General features: G+C 41.6%; 1 protein-coding gene across 6 annotated transcripts in view; it reads left to right on the top strand.

Moving 5' to 3' along the window:
- LOC141762923 (uncharacterized) overlaps window positions 1-25,176 on the top strand; it is a 62,306-nt gene extending 37,130 nt beyond the window's left edge. Inside the window, exons 4-18 of one of the 6 annotated variants that reach the window (XM_074627088.1) lie at window positions 3,309-3,486; window positions 5,544-5,618; window positions 7,237-7,473; window positions 8,631-11,252; window positions 12,278-12,475; window positions 12,653-12,790; window positions 13,474-13,529; window positions 14,295-14,480; window positions 14,563-14,677; window positions 14,904-14,954; window positions 16,464-16,774; window positions 21,022-21,114; window positions 22,124-22,205; window positions 23,569-23,681; window positions 23,771-25,176. In XM_074627088.1, coding sequence (XP_074483189.1) covers window positions 3,348-3,486; window positions 5,544-5,618; window positions 7,237-7,473; window positions 8,631-11,252; window positions 12,278-12,475; window positions 12,653-12,790; window positions 13,474-13,529; window positions 14,295-14,480; window positions 14,563-14,677; window positions 14,904-14,954; window positions 16,464-16,774; window positions 21,022-21,114; window positions 22,124-22,205; window positions 23,569-23,681; window positions 23,771-23,980 — 4,626 coding nt within the window. In that variant the 5' untranslated portion in view covers window positions 3,309-3,347 and the 3' untranslated portion in view covers window positions 23,981-25,176. The remainder of the gene's footprint in view (window positions 1-3,308; window positions 3,487-5,543; window positions 5,619-7,236; window positions 7,474-8,630; window positions 11,253-12,277; window positions 12,476-12,652; window positions 12,791-13,473; window positions 13,530-14,294; window positions 14,481-14,562; window positions 14,678-14,903; window positions 14,955-16,463; window positions 16,775-21,021; window positions 21,115-22,123; window positions 22,206-23,568; window positions 23,682-23,770) is intronic. The other 5 variants (XM_074627090.1, XM_074627091.1, XM_074627093.1 and 2 more) reach the window with 5 other exon arrangements.
- Window positions 25,177-27,327: the final 2,151 nt, after the last annotated feature.

The raw sequence follows: 27,327 nt of genomic DNA on the forward strand, positions 1-27,327 counted from the left end.
ACTGTGATGGTTCACATGCTGTGTGGTTAGGGGCTGACTGCTGAGCTTTCGAGCCTTTCTGAAAGTCTAGAAAAGATAACCTAATTTCTAATCACAGCTTTAGTGTATCTGGTTTTCAGGTTTATTATAGTGCAGAAGAAGATGCCCATTACACATTTTATCCTTTTCTCTCTAACACAATAAGACTGGTAAACAGCTAAAAGGGAGCGATGAGAAAGGGCAACGTCGGATCACGTTAACCGCGCGAGGATGACAAGGTGTGCCTGGAGAGCAAGGTCCAGAGTGGGGGGAGGGGACCCAGACATCAGGAGAGAAATAAACAACTTGGCATGAGTTCAGTATCTAGAAGTGTTTCAATGAAAGGTAGAGAATAAGTACATTTCTAGATCAAAAATAAAAATAATAGAGTAATTACCAGGGCTGTCAAAGTTCACGCGATAATAACGCGTTAACGCAAATTCGTTTTTAATGCCACTAATTTCTTTAACCCATTAACTTGAAAATAAGATTAAAAAAAGAAAACATTAAAATAAAATAAATAATAATGAATGATGTACACATTGACAGTAATAATAGTTATAGGATAAATCTCAAACTACGGATAAAATAGGTTGATAAACTTTACCATTTACAAATGGACAATTTAACTGTTAGTAGTAAGTTCTCTTTACATAATTCAAACTTCATGTTGTCGTACATTTTAGCTGACGGAGAGAAATACATCTCATATGCCATAAGTCTATTAGTCTGCCCAAATACACTATGTCCAATCAAAACTAGAAGTGACTTTATGTTATCAATTTTTACGTACATATTCTTTGAAATCTTAGCGAGCCACTCAGAAACATGAGCTTCTTGTTGGAGACTGCTGTTGTAAATGACAAGTTTGAATAGAAACTACAACAGATTAAATTGTAAACTCTTCATTGTATTGTGCTCTAACAGGACCGGTGTCACATGGGTACAACTATTGCCACCAATCTAACCAGTTTTCCTTAAACTACTTCGTATTAAAAGGCCAGTTGTTTTTAGTATTTTACAGTCTGGTGGCGGGGGAGACGTTCAAATACAAAAAAACACAGACAACAAATAATAAAAGAGATATTTGTGGTATATCTGGACCCTTGGGGTGTAATGCATTTGAATTAGTGAGAAAAGGTGTGCTGTGTTTGTGTTTTTCTCTAATCAAACGTCTTTTTATCAAATGACAACACAACGGATTTATGTAAGCAGCCAAGGTTTATTGCCATCCTTTTGTAGACACAACGTGCGAACGCCAAGTGTGGCGTAACGTTGCCAAAACAGCAGCTGAAAGCAGGTCAGTGCGGTTCTAAACCAGCATCAGCACAATCTGCCTGTCAGCGCACCAGTTTTTCTTCCTTAGCAACAGCTGGGACCAGACTGACTGAGCCCTGGGCTCAGATTTTCTGTCTCAGACAGTTTGGCCCAATATCCTTAGTGTCAGTAGGTCTTTCTTCTCCTCCTCCTCCTCCTCTTCTTCTTCTTCGTCTCTCTCTCTCTCCTCTGATCCTCACGTCTTCCCACTGCAGCAGACATTAGCCCCGATCGCTGCGAGCCTGTCGTCATGCAGCGCTGCAGGGGAGGAGAGGAGAGGAGGGGAATGAGGAGGGAAGAGAGATGAAGACAAATGAGAGCGAGGGACACTATTTCTCAAAGGCTTATACATATTTTAGGACTGAAGCTGCCAAAAAATCAAAGATAATGTTTCCCTCTGATGAGAAACTCAATTAGATTTTCAATTTTAAACGAATAGTTTGACATTTTGAGAAATAGGCTTTCTCACCAAAAGTTTCTTCCCATGAGGAGATCGTCTTTACGCTAAATATGTAGCTTACCAACCGGTTAGTTTAGCTTAGCATAAAGACATCTAGACTGGCTCTGTCCAAATGCAACACAATTCAGATCAAATTCAGATCGATATTGATCGACTATAAATTAGAGCTGCCCCCTGTTAGTCGATTAGTCAACTAATCGGTCGTTTTGTTCTCAGTGTATTCAGCGTTTACCAATGAATTCCATAGGTTCTAGTTTCATATGATGCCAGTATCTTCACTCTAGCTTTAAAACTGAGCCCGCTGCAACCTCAAAACCACAAGTTGCGTTAAAGAAATTAGTGGCGTTAAAACAAATTTGCGTTATTATGGCGTTAAATTTGACAGCCCTAATATTGACTTAATATGTTTGCAAACTGTTCATCGTGACTCGAAAATGGGGAAATCCGCGATGAGTGGCAGGAGAGGAAGAGAGAAAGAGAATGAAAAAGAAAAAATGTAGACGAAGATGGAAGTGTAATGGAAAAAGCCCGCGGCTAATGGACTCGGTCAGAGAGAAAGAAAGGGACATGAGCAAAGAAACGGAGGGAGAAAGGAGTCTCAGTGATGATTTGTTATGATGAAATTAGCCGCAGATGATGATAATGATGCAATTTAGCTTCGCTTCCACGCAAGGGAGACACACACTAATCTTGTTTAAAAAGCAACAATGTGTGTTTCCTCTAAAGGGATGAAAACGGCTTTTCTGCGGGTACATGCTTGATTAGAGTGTGGATACTTTAGCAGTGATTGGGACGAACCTTTTGTTATTATAATTGGTGGAAAAGAGCTTGTTGCACTTGTTCGTCTAGGTGTGGAGCACTTTTGTGTCTGAATGGGGCAAGCCTGTCAAACCCATCTGCTGGACCCCCACAAGACCTGTTCAGGTTGCCGTGGTAACAACCTCCTTATCGGTGGTGAGGGGATGTGAAGGGTGTGTTCACATGCTTTTTTTTTTTTTTTTCTCTCTCACCATTTCATCAGCCGCCTGCTGCAGTGCACCTTAACATTTTGGTCTTTATCGTGTCACATATTCAGGATCCATATGCATTTTATTATAAATGTCCTTTACTAGTTTATTCATTGTCTTTTTTTGGATTCAGGCTCGGCGTATGCATATTGAATGCGCATGTTTTAGCATGGATCAAATCAAAAGCACAGGCAGGGGACGCTGTCATGCTCCACCTGTTAAGCTCACTTGCATTCCACTTTTTGGACGCCTTTGGGAGTCACATCCACTGTGAAAGTGAAGAAAAAAAAGAATAGATTAGGCACAGCTATTCATTCATGTCAGTCTCTCCTTCCTGTCTCAGCACATGGATGCTGAGACAAAGACCAGCCGGTAGAGGAACGACCTCACTCCCTCTGGTGGCTGATCTGTGAGCTTCACCATGCAGTGTGCTCCTCTCTTTTCATCATCTCCCCCTTTCTCCTGCAAACCTCACAATCATCTCTCTCTCCTCTTTCCTCCGACAGGTGACCCGTCTCCCCTCCCCGGCGTCCCAGCAGGCAGGCATGGCAGACGGTCGGCAGCCAGACGAGCACTGGGCCTCAAACGGCCAGGAGAACGGCGAGAATGGCTACTCCGCCTACAGCTCTGCCTACAGGGAGAACGGATACCACGGCGGGGCGGCTGCGCATCCTGGAACGACAGGTAGGAACGTGGCGTGTTTGTGAGCGTGTAAGCATGCAGCACCGGGTCAATGACATTGATTGGATCGCCTGCACATACTGGGTAATTGTGATTGGTTTCCGTGGTGCCAGGCAAGAGCAGTCAATCCTCAAAATGGTTTCACAGTCTGCTGTAGCAGTGCTGCCAAAGGTTGAAGGACATTGCCGTGGTCCCTCAACTCTTTTGTATAGAGGACAGTTGGACCTTTTTCTGGAAGTAGACCAGAAAGCTCCATGACTCCTTGGAAATACTCCAAGGTTTGAGTAAAACATTAAAGAGGACCTATTATGCTTATTTTCAAGTGCATACTTGTATTTTAGGTTTCTACGAGAACATTTTTTACATGCTTTAATGCTCAAAAAACACTATTTTCCTCATATCGGCTGTGCTGCAGCACCTCTTTTCACCCTCTGTCTGAAACGCTCTGTTTGAGCACCTGCCCCGCCTCCAAAAAGCCCAGTCTGCTCTGATTGGTCAGCTGGTTGTGATTGGTCAACCGAACCAAACTCTTCGAACTCCTGTCCAGCTCCGCTCTAACTAGCTTTGTTTGAGGGCGTGACAAACTAGAGGCAGGTATTATGCAAATGTGTTACTTGGTGACATCACCACATTACGGAAGAAAAGGCGGATTTCAAGCGAGGCGTTTCAGGCAGTTCAGGAGCAGTGTTTCTCCCTTTGGCGTGGACTTTGGGCTTTGTAACTTTGCAACTTTGCAGACCTTTTACACGCACAAAAAACTTCATAACACACTAAAGGAGAGAGGGAAAGCACAAAAGCATAATAGGTCCTCTTTAAGAGAGGAGGCATCTTGCAGTAAAGCTGTTTTATTTCCTAGCGGAGCATGTTGCCTTTCAGAAATATGCTTATTTTAAGGATTTTGCACTTTGGAAAAACTATATCAGAAAAAAAATCTGCAATCTCTAAATTATGATAATGTGGCTGGCTGAAAGTTAATAAATCTGACTAATATAATAAAGCATCATATCCATCATATTAGAACGTGGAAACAAAGGCTGGTAGATGTCAGATTTACAGCAAAATGCTAATATTTTGATTGATATGTCTGCAAAGTGATCAGTCTAGCTTAAAGGAAAGAGAGAGAGGAAGAAGAAGAAGAAGAAATAAAAAAGGGAAGATGGATTTTAAAGAAGAGTAAGCTGCCTATTAGGTAGATAACTTTTTCTGTCATGCTTATGCTGCATTCGCATGGAATCAGGCAGACGGCAGACGGACAACACCTTCTGGACGGCACGGGAAAAACAAACAACAGTGCGACGGAATGGCAGGATGGCAAAACAAAACATGCATGATAATATGTTGTTATGATGATGGAATCAATTTTCTGTCTACTATATTATGTAATTATTCTAGTAATGCAAATAGCTATAAAATGCAGATTTCTCTTAATATTCTATTTCAAACTTAAGCTACTTTCTCCTTGTGTGACGGAGCTACGTAGCATTCGGTTGTACATTCTGTCGTGTCTCGGAGGACGGCAAAATATTTGACTTGCCTGGCAGCAATACTTTGACCGGCAATGCCATCTACCGGCCTTTAACATGACTCCCGATTTACCGTCTGCCTGATTCCACATGAATGCAGCACTACTTGTACTGGCACACTTTGACCATGTGCATGTGTACATCTGTGGGAACTCATAATTTCCACTTTTTTTTATGGTGAATTGAATGTAAATAATACGTTTGTCAATGTCTTTTGATTTTTTTATGGTTGAATCTTGAATATTGAGCCACTGTAATGTGACTCAGTGTATGTTTTTACACCATCTGAGGTAAGTTCTAGCTGCATCCATCTGCACTTGACATTGAATAAAAGGCCCGACTAATCAGATCCTAGATGAGCAAGAGATTCACACAACGAGCATTGTTCCTAACTCAAAGGGAGGCCACCCGCAGAGATAAGGTCAGCACAGTTATTAGTTTTTCATTTCCGTCCTCCCATCCATCTCTTGTCTTCCCGGTGTTGTCTGTCTGTCTCTCTCTCTCTCTCTCTCTCTCTCTCTCTCTCTCCCTTCGCAGTGGATGACTCAGCCAATTTGCCTCCCTCCCCTCCCCCCTCTCCATCCGCTGAGCAGATTGGGCCCGTGGCACAAGGTACACCCACGTGCACTTATTATAACCCCTCAGACCATTCAGGATGAGAGTGTGGATGGTGGTGAGAGTGGTAAAATCTCTAAAAGAAGACACCAAAACAAGTTCTCAAAACAGCCACTCGCATGATTAGAAAAACTCTCCTCCTCTTTCTTCTGGTCCCTTTAGTGTTTAATGTCGCCTTGCATGTCAGCTAATCACCTTTAAGGAGTCTGCAGCATGTGCCACACTGTCCTGTCCACTTTAAACAATATTAGTTTAGTATTAGTTCTCTAACATATACCAGTATGTCCTTGGCCCTGGATACTAGACAACACCTTCCTCCCTTTAGTACATAAACCTGCCACTGGAGCCCTTCATCTCACTAGTCTGCTTTCCCCTCAGATCATCTCCTCTGTTGTTCCTTTACTCATTGCGTCTATTGATTTTCTCAAGGAGTAAATCACAGATTGGCTTTCAGCTCTTTACTCACAGAGAACAGCACCGTCTGTTTTCTAATCATTTCCTTCTCGCATGTGGCATGCAATCACAAAAAAGTGTAGAATCCTATAGTCCCACTACAGTACAGCTTTATGGCTAATGCTAATTATTCATTAGTACACATAACTAACACTAGCTCTTAGAGTTGTTCCGATACCGATACCAGTATTGGAAATGCCTCCGATACAGGCAATGCAGCGATCCGATATCATTTATCAGCTCATTTACACTTAACAGGAAGAACAACAACACGTGTCACTCGCTACCCGATCCTGCCCGATCGGTACTGCGTATGTGCAACTCTCAACAGAGATGAGAAAGAAGCGAGATAGCTAGGGCTGTCCTCGACCAAAGAGATTCTTAGTCGACTAACACTGGTACGATTTTGTCAACTCATCGATTAGTCGATTTAATCGACAGATCTGTAAAACTAAGTTTTTCCACAAAGAATCACACAAAATCTTGTGTTTACCAGAGATGTGCTTATAAGTTTATTGGAAATAAGTCATTCAGCATGAAAAAAAAGCACAAAAAATGACTAATCGACTAAAGAAATCTTAGTCGACTGAGACCAAAATAAGCAATTAGTCAACTAATCATCTAAGAGGGGGGCAGCCCTAGCGATGGCTCACTCGTTAGCTACTTCCAGCACCAGCTCCGAAAGAAACGATCGCTGCGTCCAAGATCAGTGATGGAAGTAGCCGATGAGTGAGCCATCTCGCTTCAAGTTCAGAATCGGAATTGGTTTGTAGCTTCATGTCACCAGCTTCCATTGAAAATGACTTGCAGCCTGTTGCTGTGTCAAACACAGCATATGCATATTTTTCTCGTACTTTCTAAAAAAAAAAATCTATAAAATGGGATATATTCTGAAAAAAAGACTAATTGCATCCATGTTGAGGTTAAAATATGTTATTTGCAATTGTACAGTATTAAGATGCTCTATTATTTGTAAAGCAAATGTGCAAACTCTTATTTTCTACCTCATGTTTAATAATTAACTATTTATCGATCAAGACAAGGCTAGAAAGTGTGTTAATTGCATCCCATGCATCTCCATCAGAGCTGAAAGTAACCCATGTAACCCCGGCTTTGTTGTCCTCCATGTCTCATCTATGTGTCCTCCCTTCCCTGCTCAAAGAAGATAAAGTAGAGGTTGTCAGTCAACAGCAGGATGAGGAGGAGGAGGAGGAGGAGAAGGCTCCAGAGGAGCCCCACAGTTACCAGGAGGAAGTGGCATATGAGCAGCCTGCAGCCTTGCTCTTAGAGCAGACAGATTATTTAACAGAGCCCCAGGCTTTGGGCTGCCAGCAAGCCCAGACACCTGAGGTCCTCAATGGAGGAAGTCATCAAGGTGAACACAGCCCATCACAACAAGGTGTGTGTGGTTTTTATGGGTTTTTGTGTGCGTGTGCAGTATGTGTGAACATCCTTCCTCTAGGAAAGCGTGTTGGAGTGAATGTCTATCCATTACCTATTTTGCATGATCCTCTTGTGCTCTGTTAACGGGTACTCAAGATTTTCCGCTCTTGATTTATAAATTGTGATGCGACTCAGGCTTTCGCCGCCAAACCTTCCTGCAGCTTTGTTGCTCTTAAATCGGCTTCCGCTTCAGTACCTGAAGTTGTGCAAAATGATGTGACATAGCATTTTGATTTTGTGCTTTTTTCATGCAAAACATAACCATTTGCTTTTCATCGGAGCGAACACCGGATCAACCATTTTGTAGTTGATCATTTCTGCACTTTTGTATTGCCAGCTACATTGCAAATGCAGATGTCACTGTCTATACTGTGTCACTAGAATTAGATGTTTGTATATTTTTATGTGGGTTTTCCTTGAATATTGTGTGCAAGAAGGTGTTTTCTGAGTACACCCACCTGTATGGGTGTTTCATGAATCAGTCCTGAATGTATTTTTAAGTCTGTTGTATATCACTTGCTTTGAGTTTCAATGTTGTTTTCATTTCATTACAAGGCAAAGGATAATTCTGTTTTCCTATTGTTACTAAGGACACACTTTGGGCATTACAATCCACCCTCATTGGACATGTATCATCATCCTTATCTATTAATTGAATCAAAAACGTACCCTTAATAAATTTACTTCCAAGCAATATAAAGATTAATTCGAATCCACAGTATTCCTGTAGAATCTATAATGACACCATTAACAGTTAATTACATCCAAACAATACCTTTCTTTATCATCAGGTTGACCATTTTTGTCAATCCTTGAGTATTGCAATAGGAATTCAATTGTGTACATTTTACTTTCTTGTCATCTAATGTCATGCAACTCATTCCTTCATTCCAGTTCTGCACGCTATCTTAGATGCTGCGACCCCCCTCTGTGCTGTTGTGGCCTGCTGCAAAATACACTGTGCTGTGTGTTTTGCTTGATAGAGAGCTACTGTATCTATGTGCAGAAGGCCTCGGCTTGACTGTATTGGCTAGCTTTTGTGGATGCTTCAAGCAAAGCTTTTTAGCTTGTATGACTCGGCGCAAAGTTGTACAGTATCCTTCAAACTCACAGCCCAGCCAGAAGAATGCGTCAGTAAGGCATCTTGTGAGTCTGCTATGAAAGAAGATGAACCTCAAGTGGCGTCGCTACATGGGACGCTGTTGGCGGTTGAAAGAGCAACACCTGAAGGTGCAGAACTTGCCTCGATTGAACCTTCCCCGCCCTCTATGAAAGAGAAAGAGCACTCCTCAATTGACCAAGACACAACGGATGTAGTAGAAGAGGTCGCTGAGAGCCACCTGCTTGTAGAGTCCAAAGAAAAAGAAGAAAAACAACCTGTTCTGACAGAGGAGGAAGACAAAGAGGGAGTTATCTTACCAAGCAAATCAGAAGCCCCTATGAATGAAAGCAAGGAAAAAGCAGGGACAGTTGAGGGCCAAGATAGTGGCAGTGACATTAGATTGCATGAAACGCCAGTGACTGACATTCAAAAAGGGGACCAAAGACAAGAAACGGTCGAGTCAAGTCCAGAACTTGGCACAGAGTTGAAATCGGCATCAGATATTTTTGTAGAACGCGAGTCCGGATACTTTGAGACATCTTCAAAAAGCCACGAAGAGGAGTCATCCCAAACCCAGAGCTATTACGAACTCAGCACAGCAGCAGAGAAAAAGTTAAGCGAGGACACTAAAAGCATTGTGCAGAAGCTCGAGGAACAACCGGAGAGAAAAGCCAGAACATCTCCTGGTAAGGTGTCGCTGGAACAAAGAAGCCTCTCCTTGAACGTTGCTGTTGGGTCTTCGGTAGTAAAGGGAGAGACGTTAAGGACCTTGTGCCCAATCAGCGGAAGCTTTGATGAATCTGAGGTTTACCCTTCAACACCATCTGTTGAGAGCCAACAACAGTTTCCTCCAGCTGTCTCCATTACCCCGACTACCACTGAATCACCTGAAGATACCCCCACCAAGGTAGACACGCCTTCCCCTTCTGATAAGCAAAAACATTTGGAACATTCAGGCAGCCTCTCTGAGATGTTGGACCTGGCTGGAGACCTACCTCGCCCATCATTAGAGAAGAGGGAGCTTGATCACATGAGGCGAAAGTCCGTGCCCGCCAATGTGTCAGCTCTAATGGGGAGTTCTTTGGCCAAGCTCGCATTGGGAGATCAAGCCTCGAGAGTGGTGGAAGGGGAAAGCCAGCTGGAGGAAGTGGGCTACTGTGTTTTCAATGAGTACTCGGGGCCCATGCCTTCTCCTGCTGATGTACCCAGTCCTGGGGACTCTCCACACCAGCGTTTCCCTTCTATGGAGAGTGAAGTTGAGGAGGAGCTAGGGGCGTCAGAAGTTGAAGGTGTTCAAAAAGGAACTCAAGGAATTCTCCCTGAAGTTTCCCAAAAAACAGTGTTTGAAAAGAAAGATGCACCAGTAAAGAGTACCCTGAGTCTTGAAAGAGCCGTGACAAGTGGAGTAAAACCTGATCGTCTAAGAATCCCAATGACTTCTTCAAAAGACAGACTGACTGAGTTTCGTTTGGAGAGTGGCCTGCCCGGTGACATAAAGATCCAAGCAATCCCCGAGGTAGACGTTGAAAAAGACCCCTCCAGAGAGGCTTCTCCCATCCCACCAGACAGTTCCTTTACTTTCACTCCTCTGGAAACTGGAAGCAAGGTTCCCCTAACTCCCACTACCCCCAAGTCCCCAGATGATATTCCCTCAGAAACCCAATTCACTGGAGAGAAGGCAGGGAAAGATGTCTTACTGGAGGTCAAAGCAGAGGATGATCCAGAGCCTGAGAGGATTGATAGTAAACAGACAGAGTTAAACAAAGAAATGCAGAAATCTGAAGAATCAGAAGAAAGAAGGGATGAACCGGTAATGCCAAACATACCTTCAGCATCATCTCAGTCTTTAGGAGAGAGCACAGAAAAGGATGTCCAGAAGATTCAAAGTGAGCATGGGACACCTAGAAGAATAGAAAAGCAAGAGACCTCAAAGGCTGTTAAGGATTTAAGCACTGGAAAGGCCTTAGATGAGAAAGATGCCCAAATCCAGTTACAGAAGGTGGATGCACCAAAGCCACAAATATCTTCCCCAGTCATTATTATACCTCAAGCACAAGTAGAGGAAGAAGCCGATGAAGAGGATGATATTGAGATTGCTGAAGAGCCTCAAGAGGTAATGGAGGAAGTGCCTGAGAGTCCAATCAAGGTGAGGCTGACGGTAGGCGATCAGTTGGGGGAAGAAGATCCCAAGTCTGGAGCAGAAGAATGGAGTCACAGTGCGATAAACAGTGATGGGGACCCCGCGACAGACAGTTCGCACTTGTCTCTATGCTCTGACCATGATCTACCACTGCAACTGGATGAAGGTGGCGGCAGAGATGGTGGGACAGGGGAAGATAAAGTAGAAGAAGACAATAGGGATGATGGAACGAAAGAAGAGGGTGAGGTGGTAAAGGAAGTCCTAACAGGGGAGGAGCAAGTTGGTTCTGATGGGGTAGGCGAAGAGAAAGAGAGGAAAACAATGGAGGATGAGGGGCAGGAGAGGATAGTTGAAGAGGAGAAAGACATTGAGATTGGTCAGGAGGTGGAAGAGACCTCCGCTGTGCTCTGCCAGACCAGTCAGGCAGCTAACGATGAAACCACCATGGACGTCTCCATCCTAGATACAGACAGTGGCTGGATGGACTCACAAGGTACCCAGAGCTTGTAAAATTAATAAATTAACCAATTGTAAAATACATGTTTAAGACACTTAATGTATTTTCTTTTAATACCAAAAACTAGCTTACGCTATAACGCTTGTTTGATAGTAAATCTTAAAGGGATAGTTCAGGTGTTTTAAAGCGAGGTTGTATGAGGTACTTATCCATAGTCAGTGTGTTACCTACAGTAGATGACGATCGGCACACCCGCAGTTTGGGAGGGAGCAAAGCAATGTACTGCTGTGGACGGGACCGGCAGTAAAACTTATTTTTGCTACCTAAAAAAATCAATATCAGTTTAAGTGTATGCTATATTTAGAATATTTTCCCTTTTAGGCCGCTTCAGTTCCCCCGCCGGAACTGAAGCCGTTATATCCAGCTATGCTCTCCCGAAAGCCACCAGACTCCATTGAAAGAAACTGTCATTTTACCTCGCAGAAAACAGGGGTTGCTGGTCTACCGCTGCCTCGATTGGTTAGTTTGTTTGTCTTATTGCATGACTTTGGTTAATCTGAACTAACCAAAATCACACAATAACATGTTAACTAACCAATCGAAGCAACGGTAGACCAGCAACTCCTGTGTTCTGCAAGGTAAAATTCGAGTTTATTTCAATGGAGTCTGGTTGCTTTGACGAAAGTGTAAATAACTGCTTCAGTTTCCCATCGGAAACATAGACTGCATAGCTGTCCCACGGCAAGGTAAACTGGTGAGAATATTCTAAATATAGTAAATATATTGATATTTTTAGGTGGCTAAAATATATTTTGCTGCTGCCCCCGTCCACAGCAGTACATCGCTTTGCTCCCGTGAGTAACTCATGTCTGCTTCTCCAAACTGGGGGCGCGCCGACCGTCATCTACTCTAGGTAATACACTGACTATGGACAAGCACCTCATACAACCCCACTTCTAAACACCCGGACTATCCCTTTAATGTGTCTTCTGTACTAAGCTAGTGCTCAGCTAGCTAGGAATGTGGAGAATTAGTCCTCTTTTAATCCCTCTCCACTGCAGATGATGACAAAAGTATCATGACTGAGCAAATCGAAGCCCTTCCTCAGGTCCAGAGTCCTACCAGTACACCTGTGGTGGACAGACCCGCTAAACGGGCCCCTGGCAGAGGAAGGGGCCGCCCTGGCACCACTGAGAGTAAAGTGTCCCGCAAAGTCCCCAGCCACCATCCACCAAGAGAGGAGATGAAGAAGAAAAAAGGTTCCAATTCTGTATTCAAGAAGTGTTGTTTATCTTAAATTATGTATATTTTGCATTTACACTTTTTATACTTTAGCAAATTATGTGTAACTTGATGTTAAGCACAGATTTGCCTCTCTGCAGTACATGTAACCGAGGTTTGCATGTTGGTATAATCCTGTCTCTCCTCTCTGCTAGTAGCTGTGAGGAGGGCTGACCAGAGTAAGGTGTCAGCCCTCCAGTGTCGCTCTCCGTCTCGAAAGAGTGTAGCCAAAGCGGCGGCCAGACATCCTAGGCCCGCTCTGCTTCACGGCTCTGCTAGACGCAAGGTCACAGGTGAACACTCTTCACCGGGAATCGGCGCCGTGGATAGAGAGAGTGCAACTTCATATGGCTTCATATGAAGTGAACATATACATAACCCGGGTCCAATTTTCTTTATTTAACCCTATTCAACTGCAAATACAGTCAAAGCTGGACCAATTCAGGGTTTGAATTGTTGCTACAAAACATACAATAACAGGTGTTTCTGATGCTCTCTCTCTATTGATGGCTCATTGAGGAATCAAGCAGGTGCAATGTAGCTGGCAAACATCATGTGCTGCGCTCTTTTTTTTTTTTAAATGAGCTCAACTGCTTTGTCTTTGTCTTTTTTTTGGTTCTCATTTTGTCAAAAATGGAGTATTTACTCCTGCTTGGCCTCATATTCATGTTTATTTCTGCTCACTGATGCCTCAGTTATTGGTATTTAATGACTGATCACAGCTGCTCTGGTGCCATTCTGTTTCTGATGTGTCACATGTATACGTTTGCTGGAAACGGCTGCACGTCGGAGGTTGTGTGTTTGGTCGGCTGGTGTGAAAAGGCCTCTGAATGTAGAGTGACTAAAATGGTTTCCCGACGTTTACGTTCGGGCTGTACATTTATGGGTGTGTGTGTTGTGTGTGAAAATTCACACTCGCTAATGTCTCCCCCTGCTGGTTTACATTGATCATTACAGCAGGACTGTTTCTTCACAGGTATGGAAAGCCATCAGCCCCTCAGTGTGGCCCACCAGTCCAGGGAGAGGACCACTGTAAGTACTATCAACTACGACACACACATATGCAATCGTGCTGTGATTAGCATTAGACATTCTATAGACCAATTAAACGATTAATCGAGAAAATAATCAACACTAAATCACACATAATCAGTACTATGTTGTTGTAAACAGGCGCTGCGCTTGTCTTTCAGTATATTTCACAACATAACTGTGTGTAAATGCATCATGGGGCTCGTTGTTTGCATCACAAACTGGATATTTTCTTCCTTTTTTTTCCATTTCTGCATGTTTTTATTTCTCTCTGTGAACACGTTTTGTCTTGCATGCCCTCCTCTGTCCTTGTGCCAGCCTCGACAGAGAAAATCTGTGAGTATAGAATTCAAATAAGAGTAGGCAGAGAATCATGTTCAGGTTGTACTATTATACACTTATAATGTGCAGTACAGGGGCTCTCAGAAATATCTTGAATTCCATCTTTCACCTCTCACCACTCTTGCAAAAAAAACATTTTTCTACCTCTGTGTAAAAGTCTCATTATGTTTCATTTGTAAAAACATCATCCATCCATCCAAGGTTTTTCTTGAAAGAAAATCATCACTTGTGTTCATTCATTACATTACAATATGTTCTTTAGTGTGTACAATACACTTGCACGTAGTGTGTCACCCCTTCACCTCCACTCCATCCCATCTCACATCTTCATCTCTCCTTCTGTTTGTCACCTCTGCTTCATCAACATCATCCTCACATCCTGCATGCTTTCCCGCCCCTTCGTCGATCGCGGCTTCCGTCCAGAGCCCCACGAGAGCCGTTCTGTTAAAGATGGCGGTTCAGCGGCGGGGAAACGATTACACGCCCCCCCGTCCAAGCTCCGCCTGTAGCCTTAAGCGGAGCCCTCTGGTACAGGCGGAGCTCGACGAGGCTCGGTCCGCCTCTGCGTGCTCCCACTCGCGCCCTCTGCCAAACAAATGGGCGGAGAAGGTAAAATGGAAAGGATTGATAGGTAGCTGTGACCAGTGGTCGAGCGCCAGGTGTTGACTCTTCAGTGTGTGTGTTCATTCAGGAGAGAGCGTACCGCAGCCCGGAGAAGAGGTCGTCCCTGCCGAGGCCCGCCAAATCTCTGACGCGCCACATCCCTGCTGCTGAACAGGACGACAGCACCCCCTCCAGGCCGACCTGTAAGAATACAAACATGTACAAAACACAACCCTCCAGCTTGTTTGCCTCCCTAATTAACTCATCTCTTCCTCAGCCTCTTTAATCTCTTGCACTTATACTCTCCTCAATCACTTTCTTTTTTATTGAATTCTAACTCCTACCACCTTACGCTCCCTTCCCTGCTCTTCCTTCCCTTCACTCCCTTTTTCCCTCCCTGTCCTTTTTTTTGCCTCTCCCCTCTCAAAGCGATCCAGTCCAGAGCGGACACCAGGTCTGGAAGAGCCCCTGGTATGGCAGGTAGACCACCTAGTAGCTCCTGTTTAGACCCATCACACCCTCTTCATCGACATATTACATCTGTTTATTACACGGCTTTGTTGAATTACTCAATTCTGATTGGACAGTCACGGCATTCTACGATCTGTTATTTCTTTATAGTAGACCGTTGCTATGTATAACAGACCGTTGCTATGGGCTGATGTCGGACTCTGGCGGACCATTTTTGTGTCCAATTATTGATTTCTTAAGTAAGAAGCCGTGTAATAAGCGGGAATAATGTACAGCTAGATGGTCATTATTGTGAAATAAACCCCTTCAGGGCGATGGGAGACCCCTCCGCTTCGGTCGGATCGCCCTCTCAGGGTTTATTTCACAACAATGACCCGCTTGCTGTACATTATCCCTTACATGTTCTATATAGAATCGAGCATCATCCATCGACAAATCATTCATTCATTCATCTTGGTCACAAGTTACTCTGAAGAGTGTCGTGCAGGTTTCAAAAAGTCTTTGAGTTGCTCTATACGTTAAGTGTTGTAATCCGAGTTTCTCTGTGATTTATTGACATCGCCGGGACGGCCGCGGTGCTTCTCCTGCATGTTAATTGTCAATGTCAATTTTCGCGACGAATAGAATAATGAAAAGCATTGCACTGTGTGCAAGGGTTCTTGCGTAAGTTTTTTTTTTATTGAAATTAAATGAATAATAATAAAATAATATAATTTAGCAGATTAAAAAAGTTCACACAAAAAATACGGACTTGGTGTGCAAAGATCTTCAGCTGTCGCCATGTTGAGAGCTGTGCGAGTAATGCTCCCAAGCTCCCATTTAGCACCTTTAAAATGATATATTATTCAAGTCTTCTTACAGTGCATCCCCCTCTTAATACATAACAGGGTTGCAATATGCAAAGCCTGATTTGCTGTATCTGCCTAAACATTCATTTTCTGCACATTTACAGTTAAAAGATCTTCATCTTCCAATCAGAAAGAAGGAGAATTTGCAAGCTTGTTTATTTAATTTCGTTCCCAAATTTCTCAAAATGTGTTAAATCTGGCGTTGTCACACCTGCAGTGACCTTATCAGAGGAACAGGTGGGATCCATAACAACAGGTTGCTACCTCTTCTTCGTAATCAGGATGTTGTCGACTATAATCCTGTTGGTCCTGCACCGGTATCCCGGCAACAAGCCGCCAGCGTTAAATGAACTCAGCTGCCTGTGTGTGCTATCACAACTTCCTTGTCAAACATTCTTGTTTGACCTTGGTTGTTTGTTTTGTGGGAACTGAGCAAATTTGGCAGGAACAACAGGGCAGTGTTGACAGTGTTGTTTCCTTATCATCATCATCATCAGAACCAGAGGAAGGATCATACACTCCCGTCCATCTGTTGCTCCAATGTTTTTGTCTCTATTTTTGTCTTTGTCTTTCCCATCTGTCCCTCTCCAGGAAGGTTTTTCATGTCTCTGTTCCTCCCTCTTTCTTCTCTTCATCATTGTAACCCAGAGATATCTCTTCTTCTCTCAAGGTTCAGAGTCTGTGCGTTCCCGATCAGTCCGCAGCGGCGCCTCCACCCCCGGTTCCACCGCCGTCACGCCCGGCAGCCCACCCACCTACTCCTGCCGCACCCCCGGCTCCCGCACGCCCGGCAGCCACACGCCCAAGTCCTTCAGCGTCCTCCAGGAGAAGAAGGTGGCGGTGATCCGAACCCCGCCCAAGTCGCCGTCCTCCATCCAGCGGCAGCTGAAGGTCCTCAACCAGCCCCTGCCTGACCTGAAGAATGTAAAGTCTAAGATCGGGTCCACGTCCAACCTCAATTACATGCCGAAAGGCGGACAGGTAACCGGCCATGTACACACACAGGATTCCTCTGTCACAGGAAATCTTTACAGCACACAGAAAGAGACACATTTATTGCAATAAACAAAATAGTCTATTTACAGCAGATAGAAAGACATAGAATTACATAAATTTGTATTATTATTTAATACAGGCAAAAAACACATAAACACGACAATATGATGACATGACAATATAACCTCACAAAAAGAGAGAAAAACAAAGAAAACACTTAGACAAAAGGAAAATAACAAATAAATTAATAACAAGAGACAAAAGGAAAATCCATAGAATCCATTCAGTAATTCAAATAATTAGGTTGACGGGTAGAGCATATTTAATATTTTATAAATTCCCACTCTTCTAAATAACGCTCCAAACTTACGCTAAACTTTGGCTAGGAAAAACTGGCATGTTCATTTTCAAAGGGGTCCCTTGACCTCTGACTTCAAGATATGTGAATGAAAACGGGTTCTATGGGTACCCACGAGTCTCCCCTTTACAGACATGCCCACTTTATGATAATCACATGCAGTTTTGGGGCAAGTCATAGTCAAGTCAGCACACTGACACACTGACAGCTGCTGTTGTCTGTTGGGCTGCAGTTTGCCATGTTATGATTTGAGCATATTTTTTACGCTAAATGCAGTACCTGTGAGGGTTTCTGGACAATATCTGTCGTTGTTTTGTGTTGTTAATTGATTTCCAATAATAAATATATACATACATTTGCATAAAGCAGCATATTTACCCACTCCCATGTTGATAAGAGTATTAAATACTTGACAAATCTCCCTTTAAGTTACATTTTCAACAGATAAATGTGCAATTAATTTGTCATTAAATATTTTAATCGATTGACAGCCCTAGTATAAATGTAAAATACATATCGAGTCGGCTTAGACAAACATAATGCATTTACCTGTTTCTGCCACACGGGGGCAGTAAAGGACAAAGTTATATTGTACACCTTAAAATATATAAGCTCACTATTTACTGCAAGACTAATAACTTTATTACATTCATACTATAAGTTAATAGGAGTTCATATTTATTCATTTGTAAATAACACTATTCATACACACAAGATGCAATACAATGTGATGTTAAAAGATTAAATAATACACATAAAAGACAGATGCAAGAAATAGGAGCATTAAAAACAAAGCAAAAGGGATTATTTATGTATTTGACCATTCATTTTTACTCATTATTAGAAATTACATTCTCCTGTGTCTTTATCTGTTGTTGTAGCTGGATATTTGATTTGTAGTTCCACTGCAAAGTGTCAGAATATAGAGATATTTGTAACAACCTTCTTCTTCTCTGTCTCTCTCTGAGTTGTATAAATATTGTAAAATATCTCCTTTCACATCTTCACTATCACTCACTGCCTCTAAACGCCTGCCATCACTTCCTCTGACTGTCCTCTCCCTGTCTGCCGTCCTCTCCGTCACCGGCTGACTTTCCCTTTGTCTTCTTTCTCCTCACCTCTCTCGAATGTCTCCACCAGCTTCAGCTCTTTAGTCTCAGGAGCAGATTCAAAACAGCTTTTCTCTTAAGAAGCTTCCTTTCCTTGCCTCCGAGGAGCAGTCAACCTGCAGAATCATTCCCCCCGGGGGGGGATCTGCTTTCGTCATCGCTGTGCAGGAGTTTCCCTCCGGCTCTGTGTATTAATAATTGCAAGCGGACGTAATTACTTATTGAGAAGTTGCATTCAAGGACACAGAATGAAAATATATCACCTCGCATCACTTTTGTGAGGAGAATTTTGTGATAAAAAATTTAAATAGAGGTGCGAGATTCAAACCCTCTTCACCTCAGAATATTATCACGTACACACTCACTGTTTTCCTCTAATAATAATGATTTAATACCCTTTTATACCCTGGATAAAAATGACAAAACACATGCTCCTCTCATTTTTGTTCATGTGGTGTAACAGATGTGTGTTCCACTTATAGACTGCACATTTTTAATCACATAACCACGGCAACAGACAGTCTTAATGTTCCCGGAGCGTTGCAGAGGTGAGACTTTTCATTAACCCCGGTGATGTATGGAGGAGGAGGAAGAGTAGGAGGAGGAGAAAAGTGAGTTCTTCTTCCCTCTTTGAGGAGAATTGTGACGTAGGGCAGACATTTTTAATGAAGCTGGTGACGCACGGCTTGGATGAGCAGCACAGTGGAGCACAGTGTGTGATAAACTGGTTTCACAGTGTTGATGTTTGACTCTTTTAAAAAAAATAAGTAGAAAAAGAAAGAGATTTCATACCTTAAAATAACTTTTTATGACATATTTATCATAATATATGTCTTAATGTCATTTTATTTTGACATTTAAAGACCTTTTTTTTCAAAACAAAATGTTGCATGTGCACGAACATGCTGTAAAGTATGAAAATGAGACCGTAGCCTCGGTGTTTTGGCAATATTTTGTCGTAATTTGGGGGGATTTTTCTCCGCTACCTTAACACTGAGATATAAATAATTAAATAAAGCTGTTGCATAATGCATACGGGCTGCCACATTGTCAGTATTGAATAATCTGATGAATATTTATGAATAATTTTTTCATAAAATGGCAGAAAAAGAGTGAAAAATACCCATCACAGTCACATTGACATACTCATATTAGTTTAGTTTATTACATTTATTTGTATCAGCTAGGGCTGGGCAGTATATCTATATTATATTAATATCATGATATGAGACTCAATATATCATCTCAGATTTTGGATATTATAAAATAATATCGCATAAATGTTGTCTTTTCCTGGTATTAAAGGCTGCGTCACAGTAAAGTGATCATTTTCAGAATTTACCAGCCTGCTCTAGCTGTTCTGTTATTTGCCTTTACCCACTTAGTCATTATAACCACATTACTGATGATTATTTATCAAAAATAAAATTAAAAAAGATGAAGAAAACCAGCAACATTTCAGTATTTTTTTGCTTAAAAAATGATGGATAATCGATCACCAAAATAGACGAATTGTTTTAGCTCCAGTATAATAGATTTTAATATATATATATTCTTTAGTTTGTCTAGATTGTCATTTAGTGCAGGGGGGTTGTCATTGGTTGACCTTGCAGCTATCTGGCTGAAACAGCTATGAAAAATAAGAAAAAACAAACAGAAGTGGATGGTAGGAGCAGTGTGTGTGTGTGTGTGTGTGTGTGTGTGTGTGTGTGTCCATATTTGTGTGTAAGAGGAGGAGCTGTCAAGAGAATCCAGGTCAGGTCAGAGACGACCGCAGACGGAGGCTTGCTGTCAGGGCTCTAGTGTGTTCTCCATGAAACCTCTTCCTCCTTTCTGTTCTCCCGCTCCTCCCTGTGTTCACCTTGGGCTCTTTGAACAACGGAGTAGGTGTTTTTTATTTTACAAAACAACACAGAATGGCGCACAAGGCAGAAATACTGTCATTGGTTGTATTAAACACCAATTGAGCATCGGCTAAGTTATATATATATTATATATATATCTTTATCTCTCGCATGTAAAGACACACGGTTCCCTCACCCCACACTTGACTTACCTAAACGAGGCACATATAGTGTTTTCTTTCTTTAAAATGTTTGTTTTAGGTTCAAATTTCACACAAGAAACTGGACTTCAGTCACGTTCAGTCAAAGTGCCGCTCCAAGGATAATCTGAGGCACGCGCCCAAAGGAGGCAATGTACGTACAACCCTTTCTCTTGTCTCTCTCTTTTTCTTCCTTTCTCTTTTTGCGCTCTCTCACGCTACTTTTATGTGTTCGTCCGTCTACACATCTGTTTGGGTGCCATTGGCTTGTTGCAGTCAAGCCAAAGAAGGGTTTATATCCAAAATGTCTTTGTCAACCAAGAAGTAAAGTTCCCAACTTCCCAAGTGATATTTTTTGCTTGTATTTCGTGCCATCCATGTATTTATTGTCTTGTGTAGTATAGTGGATGTTGCACTTGGGAATTAAACTCTTTCAAATGTGCTCCAGGCCGCTGTAACAAGTTCAAGACTCGATGGATTACAGCGCTAAAAGTGCAGCTCCTGCTCTCTGATAAATGCCTTTATCCCTGCGTAAAAACTCCATCAATAAAAAGGCTCCAGTGAAGTCAGTGCTGACAGGCTGATAGGTTGTGGATTTAAAATTGAGACACTTTTACGGGATTATTTTGGGCAGGAAAGGGGAGAATTTTTAAGCTCCCCCGATCCAGTTTGCCCTCAGTGTTTGCCGTTTGTATAAAAAAAGTCACCCTGTCATTCCCAGGTCATGATCCCAAGTGTTAAACTGGACTTTAGCCACGTTCAGGCTAAATGTGGCTCCCTGGACAAAATCCAGCACGCGGCAGGCGGCGGAAACGTGAGTGACTCTGCAGAAAAACACATATACATTTAGGCATGAACGTGTTTGTGAATCATTTTCATCTGTGTTTTGTGCCTCTGAATTTAATTTTCTACCAGCATTTGCACCAAAAATATCATATTTAAAGGTCCCATATTGTAAAAAGAGTGATTTCCATGTCTTTTTTAATTATAAAGCAGGTTTAAGTGCTATATAAATACTGTGAAAGTATCGAAACGTTAAATCCACGGAGAAAAACCCCCACTTCTGTGACTTTGTGATGTCACAACTGTACAACATTTCACAGTTTTAAACGTAAACATTCCAAATGGGTCCCAGTTTATTTCCTGTTGCAGTTTATGTGAATGACATCAGCTGACAGGAAGTAAACATGGACCCAAGCTGTTGCCTAGCAACGCAATTCCGTTGCAATTCCATTAAATGTGCTAAAACGGAGTGTTTCAGACAGAGGGTGAATACAGGCATATTCAGGCAGACCGTATGAGGAAAATATTGAGTTTTTTAACCTTACAGTATGTAAACATGTTCTAGTAGAAGCCTAAAATACAAGTATGAACCTGAAAATGAGCATGATATGGGACCTTTAATATTTGCCCTAGTCACACGACATACAGTATCTCTGCATAGTGTATCACATCTTAATGTAAACAGTCCTTTACAGCATGCACGGTTGTCTGTATATCTTTTTAACAGTGTGTGTACTCACACTAATTGGACAATAAAGTTTAATTGAAGCACCTGCTCCCTGTAGCGTCACATAGTGCCCGTGTTGTGTGTCTGTTTGATGTTTGTGGCGTCGCCGCTCGCTTTCATGTCAACCTCTCTCCAGGGAACCCACATCGGCATCTCTTGATTGACTTAATCATACATTTTATTTTCATTCCTCGCTGCATTTCATGTCTGTTACTTTCTGTAGCCTACACCTCTCCAAAGCATATACCTGGTTTTTGTTCAACTTTTCCAGGTGAACATATGTTAATATGTGCTTTGTGCTGCTGCCCCACAGATCCAAATCCAGACCAAGAAGGTCGACTTGAGCCACATCCAGGCCAAATGTAACTCCATGTCCAACATCCGCCACAGACCAGGTACGGCACTGTTTTAGCTTTGATTTAAGGAGGGTCCTTATGGAATTAAATACTTGAAAACAAATTAAAAAGTCTGCTTTTAATTGACCCTATATGTATACCCAATATTTAATATAATATATATTAATATTTTCATATAACAAGATTGTCTTTATCTTGCCTTATAGTGCGACATATGACTGAATTTCGACATCAAAGTGTAGATATAAAGAGGATAAAACATGATAAGAGATTAACAAAATTGGTTATTAAAGTTCTTGTTTTGTATTTATTAAGAGTTTGGTGTCAGGTATTGCAGAAAAGTGGAACGTACTTCATTGCTTTAAGCATCAGTTTGATTTTTTAAAATGTGATTGTGCATATTTTTGCCATATTGTTGAAATAGGAAAATATTTAATATCATGATGATTTCAACCATGTTGCCCAGCCTTATGTGATACTCTATGTATCAAGATGGTAAATAGATAAAACTATTGTTTTTGTTGTTGTTTTCCGGAAATATTTTTATTGCTGGAGCTGTAAGTACAAATAAAGTATCCAAAAGTAACAAATATATATTTATTTGAAAATAAAAATACCATGTTAGTAGGTTTATGGGTTGTCATAGACAAAAGCATTAGACAAGGAAACAGAAAATAATAGAATAAAATAAATTAGAATATAAGAATAGATAAATAAATGCATTTTAAATAAATAAAAAATAAATACAATAAAAAAATTATTTAAATATAATAAATAAAAAGTAAATAAGAAAATAAATTAAAATTAAAAAAATTAAATGTCATGTCTCAGTCTCATTTGCTCATAGTAGGTTTACATCAATTAAGTCACACAGGCAAGAGCATTAAACAATGAAAATTTATAAAATACATGTAAAAAGTAGGCAAACCAGCCAAAACCGCACATCTCTCATCAACATGTGATCTCTACAGGTGTGACAGGTTTGCAAAATCAGAAAGGAAATGCTGCCATTTTGAGTAATGTCGTTCTTCTGATCCTCTCAGAATATATAAAACAAATGTCTAATCTTAAATATGACATTATGTCTTTTAACCACCAGAATATGATGGTGATGAAGGGGATCTCCAGGCTAAGAGAATCCTTCGGCGAGCCAAAAGAGTTGTGAATGCAATGATATCAATTTGTTTAGTATTCAAGGATAAGAAGAAATTCCAAAGATGGCAATTTGTGTACTTGTTTCAAAAGGAAAGGGTGTTAAAAACTAAAAAAACACAGTGTCCTTCCCGTGCGCTGCAGTGTGCACACTCAGATTCTTTGCCCTGAGTGTAGCTCAGGAGAAGCCTGCAGGCGAGTGATGCCCCGTGGGTCTGATGCTCTTCTTCTCCTTCTGTCCTGTTCCCAGGAGGAGGTCATGTGCGCATTGAGAATGTCAAGCTGGACTTTAAAGACAAGGCCCACGCCAAGGTCGGCTCTCTGGGCAACACCAGCCACACTCCTGGAGGGGGGAACATTATGGTAAAAAGAAGCAGTATCCTGTCACTGACAGTTTCTGTAGAAACAAAGAAATCACCCTTGACCTTAACCCTTTTTGCTCGCCCCGCCAGATCGAGAGCCACAAGCTGACCTTCCGGGATACAGCCAAAGCTCGGGTGGACCACGGCGCAGAAATCGTCATCACCCACTCCCCCGGGGTCGAGACGGGAGGCACGTCCCCTCGCCTGTCCTCCTCCGGCAGCATCAACGTCCTGGAGTCGCCCCAGCTCGCCACGCTGGCCCAGGATGTCACCGCCGCCCTCGCCAAGCAGGGCTTATGAGCGTGCTTCGTATAGCCTCACGACACCATTCCTCCTCTTCCCATCATTCACCCATAAGCATCCAGTGTTCTCCCAAGGTCCTTTACTGCAACATGACCCCCCCAAACACTTGACCCCACAGTAGTTGATTGACTGTCTCGTCCATCAACGACCCTTCCAGTCCTTCCGGTGGGATTTTAAAAAACTGAATTCTAAGATTATTCTTCATTCACGCCCAGTCAGTCTTTATTTCTCATTCATTTTCAAATATGGACTTTTCTGTTTTGTTCTAGATCGGCTGAATGCTGAAGGTTTCAGTGTTTGTCTAAGAAGGCGTTGACGGTTTTGCGATTGTACCGTGATTTTATTAGCGTGATCACATTCCACTTGTACGCGGGATAAACGGTAACTCATGCATAATGTTCATTCAGAATTTATATGGTACTGAATGCGAGGAATAGCTACTAGACGCTAGTCTTAAAGATACAACTGTGTGAGAGACGTAACTTACAGAAACATGGCTTGAGAATGGCTGACGAGCATGTCTGCTAAAATGTGACATGACATTTTTGTTTGTTCGTTGGTTATGATTTCCTGATATGTGCTGATGAATCGTGTCATGTATTCTTTTTATATATATGTCACTGTAGTGGAAGTTGTTACAGTTTTGTATGTTCCCTGTGGCTGCACTGGCTTATTAGCACTTAAATGTGGATAACCACTGCAGTTATGTCGAGTCAAGCGCTTAAAGGCTAGCTTTCCAATAGATTTTTCTTTTCTTTTTTTCTTATTTGCAAACCAATGGGCTGCTCTTTTTGTTTGGTTTTACATTAGCTCTGTGATTTTATTAGGCTACGACAATGCTGTTATGCTGGCATGGCAATTAAATAATAAATAAATTAGATCTATTTGGAGCTTAAACTTTTCAGCGTGAGTGTAAATGACCGGGATGCATTCTAGTGTCTCCTCAGATCCCTAAACGGCTCCTGTGATCTTTCTCCTTTTGCAAAGACGATGTATTTGAATGGGCAAAGTTTCAAAAGTGGAAAAGTATGAAGCTTTATATGAAAACATTCCATTAAAAGAGCAGCTACCTGGCCCTTTTTGTGTGATCGAACCAGTAACTTTAAAGGGAAATGAAAGCAGAAATGAAGAATGGGAGTAACCCTCAACTTGCAACTGTTAAAATTCATTTAAAAAAAAAAAAAAAAAAAGAATAATAATAAAACTGTTCTAGCATATTCTCTGCTCACTGTTGTGAAACTCCTCTGCCCTCCTTTTCCTCCTCCCCCGGTGTCAGTTACCCCTCCAGTGTTTTTCTGTGCTTCCTATATCCTTGCCTCCCTCCTCTCCCCAGCACCCTCTTTGCCTGTGTAAGTGTATTTAAAAGACCATGTAGATGTGTGCACACTTTCCGATGTTTGAGACGTACTGATGACAAATGCTCCTACAGGATGATGACAACAGAAATAAAGAAAATAAAAACAGATTCACTCTAGTTTCTCGTATAAATTCTCCAAAAATATTGTGATCAATTTATCTCCAGCATGCATTTTTTTTAATCCAGTATAGAGAAATACAAAAGTGTAAATTGTTAAATCTGTATAAATGATGTCTCTTTAGATTTTATTTGACCACTTTTATTGTGAAAAACATGTTTTTGTGTACATGAATTCAAGTGTAAATTTGATTTTATTTATTTTTATTATTATGAATATTTTTCTGCATTTACATAGTGAGAATGATGTAATAATGTGCTTTCCTGTTTTATGTGAATTGTTATTTACATGCAGCAGCGCCCCCTTGCGTCACGCTTCACGACGTCAGTATTGAGACTGACGTAACAGCTGCGTCATCAGGTGGCGTACACAGCCCAGCTTGAAGCTGGCTAAGTTTCGCCGCAGTTTTGTTTGTTTTTACGCGGTGTTCGTACTTTAATTAAGTGAACAAGAGACAACGTGTTTTATTTGTGAGCTTTGGAGGAACTGGTAGGCGGATTTTGTTACATTTGGACCGTGCCAGTCTAGCTGTTTTACTCCTGTTCCTATTCGTGCTAAACTAAGCTAAGCTAAGTTAGCTGACTGCTGGTCGCTAGGTAACGTAAACCGACACAGTTGATGAAGATAGTTAACGATGCAACTCTACTTTTGGGGAAATATCTAAATCAAAATGTTTACATAATATGATCAACTTATAGAATATGATTAATTTCTACTACCAAGTAATATATAAAGTAGCTAATCATCATAATATATAGACCGTTTCAACGGAATGGCGTTGCTAGGCAACAGCTTGGGTCCATGTTTACTTCCTGTCACTGCAAGAGGAAATGAACTGGGACACATATACAACTGTGAAATGGTCCATAAGGCCTGTAGCAATATTTATTATAAGGTGGCATTCTGCACATGGATTATTTACTTTATTTTTAAGTAAATTTTGCTGGCACTACATTTGTGATTTTGCTTTGTAATGCAATAATTTAGTGTGGTAATTTAGTGTAATCTGACCCTTGTAAAAAAAAAGTGATGCATTTAATTTATAGAGGAAGCGCTCCTTAACTACACAATCATCATCCCATTAAAGCAAGAAGCAACTTTTAAGATGCTTTAAACAAGTTATATGTATACTGCTATTATGATATGATCACTTACAAGATACAGTTATTCATTGCTCAGTTGGGAAACACAGTGCAATCCCAAGAGTATTGTAATCCGACCATTGTATCTGTTTGTACACACAGATCAATAGCCATAGGGTGACCCTGAGCATGTGTGTGTTGGAGGGATGATATTGGCTAGTTTAGAATGAGGCTGCTGCTTAAAATCTTACAAAAATTACAAATATATACAATTTCCCTGAGAAAGTCATTCTTTGTACATTAGAAAAATACTAAAACTGCACAGTAACAATGAATGGTATTGAACCTGCATATTGTGTTTCTCCTATGACAGCCTATTCCAAGGCTGTGCACATTTGTATCCCCAGTGTGCCACTTTTAGCTCAGTGAAGGATCCGAAAGCATGTTTCCATCACTGGTAGTGTCGTTGTTAATGCTGTCTTTTTATAGCCAACCACCTTGTCCACCTGGACAACCTGTTGCTATTCAATTGGAGGATTAATCCTCCCATGTGAATGCACCAACCGGGTTGCAGTTCACCGTGTGTTTAAGTCGGTGTCATTTCCTATAATGATGCATAAAAAGAAGAGGGTTGAGAAGGAAAACATCTGGCCCAGATGCACACTGCGTCTTTAAGCTCCCACGCTGATAAATTAGCACCGCCGATCAACTGTCGCTGTCCGGCGAGGGAGGTGCTGAAATCAGAGCGCTCTCCTCCACCACCACCACCACCCTCCACCCACATCTC

This window comes from Sebastes fasciatus, chromosome 24 (genome assembly GCF_043250625.1).
Source record: "Sebastes fasciatus isolate fSebFas1 chromosome 24, fSebFas1.pri, whole genome shotgun sequence".
Taxonomy (NCBI): domain Eukaryota; kingdom Metazoa; phylum Chordata; class Actinopteri; order Perciformes; family Sebastidae; genus Sebastes; species Sebastes fasciatus.